General features: G+C 39.0%; 1 protein-coding gene across 1 annotated transcript; it reads right to left on the reverse strand.

Annotated features, from left to right (window-relative positions):
- Positions 1–4,104: 4,104 nt before the first annotated feature.
- On the reverse strand, positions 4,105–5,329 carry LOC148030379 (uncharacterized). Its single transcript, XM_087687244.1, has 2 exons — positions 4,824–5,329; positions 4,105–4,690 (listed from the first exon to the last, which is right to left on the reverse strand). Exons 1-2 carry the CDS (start codon positions 4,937–4,939, stop codon positions 4,219–4,221), a joined length of 588 nt encoding a protein of 195 aa, XP_087543370.1. The 5' UTR covers positions 4,940–5,329; the 3' UTR covers positions 4,105–4,218.
- Positions 5,330–8,843: the final 3,514 nt, after the last annotated feature.

The raw sequence follows: 8,843 nt of genomic DNA on the forward strand, positions 1-8,843 counted from the left end.
CTAGGAGGTGGCGAGCGATCACCCTCACCAGTAGATCACGTAGAGGAGGTTGTACGCCAGTACTATAGAGTTACAGATGCTGGTGGCATCTTTCATGATGATGAAGGAAGGGATGTAATGGCGTACATGAGGAGGGTCGTGCATGCGACGTATAAAGATTGTTTCATTGCCTTCAAAAATCAGAAAAGCGGCTTGTGGCAGGAGGTGTTGAGGGCAGTCCATAGGAGGTACCCAAATCCTGAGGGTCAGTGATTCTCAGATGATTGGGGATGCACAAAAGTGAGGGATATGCTTCACAACAAAGATCCCACCTCATGACAAGGGCCAAGGACTCACTGCGAAGGCAGGAGGAGGGGCGTGGAGCCTATAGCCAACCACCTATGTGCCACCGCATAGAGTGGAAGAAAGCCAAGAAGAAAGTAGCAAAGAAAGTGAAGAGTCGTCAGCACGCAGAGGCGCGACAGATCCAAATGGAAACCATGGAATCGTCGCATTACGGATTGGGCAGCAGAGAGTCGTGGAAGGCAGAGTTTGTAAGTATATTTTGATTTCTAGTTTTTTAAAATTTATATTTCTTTCAATTCTTTATATATTTTATTCTAATATATTGTGACTCATAATTGTTTGTATATATCTAAATGTTTTGCAGACTACCAGCGTTGGTAGAATACCTACTCCTAGAGAGGTAGGTTACCATTGTGGCCATAACCACGCAGCCACATGGCTTCACTTCTATGAGGAGGGTCTCATCACTGAGGACCAATACAACTAGGCCATGAGGATTCGACAGCTAGAGGAGGTATGTTTTTCTTACTTTCTTATTAAAAGTATAGCTAATTATAACTTTTTCTCCACCTTGTCTATGTAAGCAACCTTGATCTTTTGTGTGTGTAGGTGAACCCGGATGTGGAGCATAGCGAGGAGGGGGATAGCGACGCTAGTAGCCATAGTGGTACTAGCGAAGATGTTTTCTCTTCAGATTCATAGAGTAGCATCATATCTCCTCATGAGGCCTTCTTTTCTTGTATATGTATGATCCATCTTTGAGCCTACTGCTTGTGGCCACGCTTTAGGTCGCAAGCACTTAAACTTCCCATGTAAATGCTTTTGATATATAATGAATACATGGACTTTTATTTTCAATTCTCGTACCTGTAAGATACATTGTCTTTTTTCCAAATGCACAATCTGATGTATGGGAGGGGGAAATAAAAAAACCCAGAGAGCATTCTGGTTTTTATTTTCTAGTTCTGTTTTGCGCGTCTATCCGCGCGTCTAAATTGTAGATAATCCGCGTTTATACGCGCGTTTATAGTGCAGATTACACGCGCTTATACACGCACTTCATAATTTAAATTTAAAAAAGAAATTAAATATCTTTTTTTTAAATGACATTTTTTGTTTTTCGTTCGCATCTACCACTGCTTGTAAAAACGCATCTACCAGTGTGTCTATATGCGCGTGTATATGTGCTCTATTGCGCATCTATTTTTGCATGTAAATTCGTTGATACATGCGATTATAGACGTGAAATGGTAGACGCGCAAATAGACAGGCGGATAGACGCGCTTGTAAGATTTTCTCTATATTCAAAAATCACGTCTAAATGTGCGTCTATGAGGCCTTTTTGTTGTTGTGATTATAGTTGATAGGGATGAATTAGATGTAAATGAAGCACAAGACTTTTTCTCTCGTTAAGGGATAAAGCTAGCTCTTACTTCAGCCTATAATTTGGAAGGCAAATGGCAAAAGTGAACATGGATATCTTCATATCATTAAGACCTTGACCAAAAAATTATTTGATAAGAGACATAAAATCCAACCAAGAGCCATACAAGAAGGTGAGTGGGTTCTAATTTATGATACTAGTTTGGAAAATGAGCATAGTGATAGTTGAAAAACTTTCTAAGTGATGGTTTGGTCCATATGTGGTAAGGTAGATATTTGACAATTCTACCTATTCACTTATAGAATTGGATGGGACAACATTGCACATTCCTATAGCTAGCAAATGGATTAGACTCTTCAAGAAAAAGAATTCTACAACATATTAATTAGATGTGTTGGACATAGGTTCAAAGACCCAAGCGAACAAAGTGTTTGTAAGAGTCTTTAGTAAGCAGGCAGGGCAGGGCATCTTGAAAGATATTGAAAATTATTTTAATCAAAATAGAATAAATGGTGTCTGATGCATTGAGAATGGGCTTTGGTTGATACCTAAGGATGTACCCTGCAAAGTTTGGTTGACATCTAGGTTCATATGCAAAACTTATAGGGTCAAAAAGGGTGGGACTACATGTTATAAAGAACATTTGTAGGCTATGCAAATAATTTTAGGGGCTAATATTTTGAGAGTTCGGTCATGGTATCTTCAATAAATTTGTAGATTACAAGTGGAGCTACCTTTATTATTTTTAAAGCTCAACAATCTAAGTTATAGTTTGTAAGATACAAGCAGTTTTCTGCACACTGGTCTTATAGGACAAATTTCCAATCGAGTTTGATGGATGTAATCTAGTGTATGTGACATATGCTTTGCCAAAGCCACATAAGGATGACATGTGGATGCTCAGAAAAGAGAAGAGGATCAACATATATAAAAATAGGAATGTAGAAGAGATCTCTCCATGGTGAGCTTGGTAAAAGATTAATAGATTGATAGAGATGAGGAAGAGAAAGTGACAAACATTGAAGATGTAGCTAAAGATGAGTTGACATATGAACTTGGGATGTCACATGGATATATAGAGATTCGAATGTAATAGGAGCTATCATTGCTAGGGCTGGATGCTAAGAGATACATGTAGGATGGGATGCTTGTGTTCTTTATGCCTTACGATTCAGGTGGGAGTAGCTAAACTTGCAACATGAAGGTGAAAGTTGTTTGGGTTTTTTTATCTCCCTGGGTTACCTATGAGGGACCTCCAAAGACATGCAAGTTTAGAGCGGTTGGATGTCATTGGATTTTTGACATAGAGTGTGAAAGAGAGATATGTTTTGTGTTGACGAGTTTATGCTTTTTCTACAAAATGATAAGTGGCATATTTCTTTGTCAGTGGACTTATGTAACTTGCTCATTATCTTGATAATATGAGATAGTCAACTGGAATATTGGGAGTTAATCAACATGTGGCTTTGAGTATTGATAAGTAGTCAATTAAGTGTTTTGTGGGCTATGTGGTGGAGAATGAAGCATGAGATCAAGAAGACCATTCAACACAGATTTGGGATACCAATACAACCAATTGGCTAGTTACTATCCAATGTGGCCACAAAGGTGAAGGTGATGGCATGCTAACTAGGAGAGGACTCAAGGGAAAAGTGGGGGCAAGAGCCAAAGAAAGTAAATAGGCTACTAACTCATGCATTGGAGAAGAGAGAGGAGAGTATTGTGACTATTTTGAATAGCGAAATATAGGCCCAAAGAAGATAACAAGTTGTCCTTAAAGATCTTGAACTCTTACAAGGTCTTTGAGGTGATCTCTCACTTGATTTTCGGTCGTGAACATCAAGGAAGACTTTATTGATCATGAAAGAGAAGTTTTTATGCGTTTATGCTCTTTATGTGGATTGTTTCAGCTATCGATAATAGTCAAGAACAGAGTTGTAAGCTAGAAATGGACATTGGATGTTTAAACAAAGCTTCTCTTGAGTTCTACCACTTAATTCTTAATCTCTATCGTTAGTAAACATAGTATAGACAACAAAGATAGAGTTTCTCTCAGCTTTGGGAAAGCATGTATACCATGTTTTATTGTTGTAATAAAACTGTACTTATAGAGCTGAAGTATCTTTGAAGGCTTATAGAGAGTATTTAGAGGGAATTATGCATTCCAATTCATGTATCTTATCTATAGTAGTGCCAACTATCATGTTCCATCAACAGACTGATATATAAATAAGATTTTGAGGTGTTGTTGAGGTGTTACATATAGCTTTTGGATAATGTTCAGCAAAGAAGCCATATTTTTGATGCTTTGAAGTTTCCTGCCATAATAAATATATACATTAATCAGCCATGTCGGGCTGTCATAGGAGCCGCCGGCCCTCAAAATTTACAAAGGCACAAACAAGTGACAGCATGGGAGGAGGCGATGACGGGAACAATTGATCGCAGTTTCATTCTCTCAGTTTACGTACATACAAGTCCTGTAGTGTCGATAGGCAGTTCGTCAGACTCAAACAATAGTACCTCTCAAAGTGACTCTCCGATCACAATCATGAACCACACAGCAGCAGATCCTGCAGACTTCTATAGCGGCGGGGCGATCGTAACAATGAATATCTGTTTCTGCTGGATTGCGTACTCGTCTGATCAATCACATTTGCATTGGTGTGATCATGCGAACGAGAGTGGTGGTCCTGATTGACACTGCGCGCCTGTCTCTTTCTCACATCCATCGGATTACCGTCGCACAATAAGCCGAGACCTTTATCATGGTGGTGAACACGATCCGTTGCTGCTGCATCAGCTTGGGCCTTCCTTTCAGTAATGATCTGGTCTGATAATGATAACGATGAGGATGACGATTTCTTTTCGGATTGGACCAAGGCTGACTTTGATTTGTACCGCTTGTAAAAATCATTGGCCAGATTGATATTAGGAGATGAATCACCCGCATCCCATAAGCACCACTCGCAAATCCATTCGGCATCTCTGGCCAGTTTGAGATACGTGCTACTACAGTATCTGTGACAAAACACCCATATCATCTCGACGCCATCAATAACAACTACTCCGTTAATTGGTAATATAGGTATCCTAGATAGAAGCTTATAATTGTTCTGCTTATAAAGGTTAATTTAGCGAGAGCACAATATACCTGTGTTGGACTCGTGTAACACAGATGGAGCAGCGAAAGAGCTCCTCTTCGAAGCCCACATCACCGCACATGTTGCAGCAGTGGCCATTAGTCGAGATTAATGGCTTGCTCATCATATACTATTGGCGCAGATATTATCGTATGCTATTGGCGCGGGTATTATGATATACTATCGGCGCCCAATATATGCGGAAGGCACAATTCAGAGTGTGCATCCCGATGGATCATCAGTATCTGCAGAAGACATTCTTCATGTATAATGCTACGAGACACAGGGAGAAGCTGAGGAATTCGGGGGCGGTTAATATTCTAGATTGGCTTAATTACTCATATTCTATCGCCAATTGATTGATGACCATCAGTGTGTCCTCGTGCAGGATCATCTTACAAAGGCATAATTCATGTTGATATGAGAGTAATGCGCACGAGGGAGCACGACAGAGAGTGTGTGTGTATAGCCTAGATGTATATTGAAAGAGAGAGAATGTGTGTCTCCATAGCTGCATATCGGTATATTAAGAGAGAAAATGTGTGTCCAGACTAGTGTATTGAAACCATAAAGAATGATAAACGAGAGAGAAAATGTGTGTCCAGACTAGTGTATTGAAACCATAAAGAATGATAAACGAGAGACGGCCAATGGTACCGTGCATTCCCTTCCAAGTCACCAAGACTAGTGTATTGAAACCATAAAGAATGATAAACGAGAGACGGCCGATGGTACCGTGCATTCCCTTCCAAGTCACCAAAGGAGGTATTATATGCGCACGACTTACGCGCTGAAAATATCGTCACTCTGTGAGAGTGGCGCAACCCACCTGGCAAGTCTATTACTCGGTCTTGATTTCTCCCGTTGAAAATGTTTCCGGATCATAACAGGGTGAAGAAGCTATCACCGGGTTCACCTAATTCTGGACCAGTTCTCATGGGGGGTTTTCCAAAGCCCGGTTTCTGGGTGGTTTTCAAGAAAACCGGAAACCCCCAAGGTCACGTGGGGGGGAACCCCCTTCCCAATGAGAAACTCCCGAAAGGGATTTCCCATAAAAACCCCTGCCTATCTAGCAAAGCTTAGAAGGCCACCTCTCATTTTCCCTTAAATGGGTTGATTTCAATATATCTTTTTTGGCATGTTTACTATGCTACATTCCTCCTTGCTCATCTTTGGTTTGGGCTAAAGTGTACCATTAAATCAACTATGCAATATGACCCTTGCAAAGTGCATGCTCTCTATCGCTAAGGATTTCATTGCAATTGGCCCTTCAATTTTCTCTCTCTCCCTCCTTCGACATGTAGTATTTCCTATTCCATTGACCATAGAACTCTTTGCACATGTGATTGTAGGCCATTAGGTGGCTAGAAGCTATTGATTAGAGAGTGGAGGTCCATTCAATGCAAGTTCATTCATGTGCACTTTGTGGTTCTATCAACTCCAATCCAAGACAAGTTCTCTCTCTCTCTCTCTCTCTCTCTCTCTCTCCCCCCAAAACCAATGTGTTGAGCAGTATATCTATATCCATGATCTCCTAGGTAGGCATGCATGTTGGATCCAATTTAATAAGCCTTCAATTGCATGCTACTACTCTTTATTGAGCTATAGAATATCTATGGTAACATTCAATTTTCAATCTTCTTCATCTTATGCTTTTCTCTCATTCCTTCTTGTCATGTGGTTTTGCATTTGATATTTTGTGTTTGTGAGTTCAATGTGCTCCAGGCATTTCCCTATCGTATCTTTAAAGGCCCATTTATGGAAAATTGTTGATGAGCCATTAACAAATTGGAACTTAGTCTCAAACTATAGCAACATTTATTTGTCCCACTTTTATATGGAATTTGTACTTCAAATTGTTGCCTCCTTATGCCTATCATTGAGGGTATCTCAAATGCTTGGGCTCTTCATTGAATATTGTACCTAATTATGTCCCATTCAAAAAGTGGCAAGATATGTGTATAGTGAACTCGAGTTCTACTTGCATCATGACGTTTAATTGATCAAGAGAGGGAAAATTGTATTCTACATCTACTACTTTTCTTTGCTCTTTTTCATGAATTTGAGGACAAGGGTGAATATCACACAAATACCCAATGGTTATTGTAACAAAATGAAAAAATGGAAGCATTTTACAATATTTAATTGCATCTTCAACAATTTTATGCTACCAACATTGTATGGCTATGACTAGGACTGATATTCATGATTTTCATATTCTCTTTGTTTTAGATATTATACCCTACAAAGATGCCTTTGATTGCAATGTAGTGAGTTTTTTGCTACTACAATGTAGGAAGATGTGTAGGCTACATTTGGGCTACATTCTAGTGAGTGAGTAGGCTTCAAGTGGGTAATTGAGTGATTGCAGGCTTAGTTATGGTAAAGTAGTCTTCATGTTGACTGATTATATGCCAAATGAGAAAGAGTTGTTACATTTTTATATAATCACGACCTAAGATTATTAATTTTAAAATTTCCAAGATTTTATAGACATTAGTGAAGCTGTTTGATTCCTCATCCATGTATTGTAGCAAAAGAAAAAAAAACCTTTAATGAAGAAGAAGATTGAAAAAACCTAGTAATGCTGGAGTCATCTTGATGACATCAACTAATAAATGAAAACACAACCTCCAAATCGAGCAAAATATTGGTCATGACAATGTCAAATTTTAAAAGGGAGCTCAACAAAAAACTGCTAGCACGATGCCATGTAGGTGTGCACTGAGAAGGGAGATAAGGAGTACCTATGGTTGAAATGATCATAATGATGCTTTTGTTGTATTGCCAGAAATGAAATGCATTTTTAAACAAAATTTATTTTCAATATTTTTTAAATTTAAATGTGTGCAAAGTTAGTATTGAGCCTTTCTTGAAGTCTATGGCATTCCAATCCTATGCTATTGTGTGCAAACTTAGCATTGAGCCTTTTTCGAAGTCTATGGCATTCCCATCCCATGCTATTGTGTGCAAAGTTAGCACTGAGCCTTTTTCAAAATCCATGGCATTCCAATCCCATGCTATTGTGTTGTTTGCTCATTCTATGCAACCCTTGCAGCATAGACATGATGTACTTATTGTCATTGTGAGTTCACCTCCTTTGTGTTAAAAATGTTTTCAAAAGCTTCTATTGGGTAAGAACATAATAAAGTTATTCTCTCTTTTCATCTTATCTCTACAAGTAGGTCATCTGAATGTAGACATCTTATTAATTGTTCTTCAATGTTGGATGTCTTGCCACTGGTTTGATATGTCTTTGCACAAGTTGTCCCTCATAGATGAGTTGGATGGCTTAGATGACTCTTTTGTGCCATACTCTCAACTAGAGAAGGAGATGAACAAGGCTATTTTTGGATCTACATATGAGATTTATCACATACTGCATCATGCATGCCATACAATCATTTTAATTTGGATTTCCATTGAGTCCCCTCTCCATTTGGCCTCTATCTTTGACACCACCTAGGCCTAGGAAAGATATGGAAAACATTGTGTCCCACAACATTGCAACCTAATAATTTCAAACAAACCCTCCTGCCATTAGTCGAATAGTGTAATCAATTATATGGTGTTGCAAATGGCCTTCTCATCTCCATCATCATGTCTCATCACTTGTCCACCCAATATGTCAGGAAATATTAGAACAATGTAGCATCAAGTTTATTCCCATTCTAGAGGCTTATGCCAAGGTGTTTAGGGTTATTGAAATATATTGATTCTAGATCGCCATTATACATATAGGATCCCCTATCTAACCAGTAGAACAACTAGGATAATGGCTATCTTTATTTAAAAATGACTCCAATCCATGGAACGAAAAACAATAACTACCCTCCACCTAACGACTTGGTGTGAATAATGACAATTGGGATGCTAGGGATACAATGGTTCTCATAAGGGCAAAGCTTAACTTGGGAGACATGATTGAGACTGAAAGGATCCCCCATACTTAAAAACCAAGGGCCAAGGCCACCCCACAAATGGGAATGTATCACAAAACAATGTGCAAGATTAAATATGAATAGATGAAT

This window comes from Lygodium microphyllum, chromosome 10, assembly GCF_053477565.2.
Source record: "Lygodium microphyllum isolate KBCC chromosome 10, Lygodium_microphyllum_v1.1.10, whole genome shotgun sequence".
Lineage (NCBI taxonomy): Eukaryota > Viridiplantae > Streptophyta > Polypodiopsida > Schizaeales > Lygodiaceae > Lygodium > Lygodium microphyllum.

What these genes read in the sequence shown, in the direction of transcription:
- LOC148030379 (XM_087687244.1), bottom strand. Translation starts at nt 4,939, where the DNA reads ATGATGAGCAAGCCATTAATCTCGACTAATGGCCACTGCTGCAACATG. An exon ending in GTTACACGAGTCCAACACAG is followed by an intron (nt 4,691 to 4,823) that starts GTATATTGTGCT and finishes GTTTTGTCACAG; the next exon opens with ATACTGTAGTAGCACGTATC.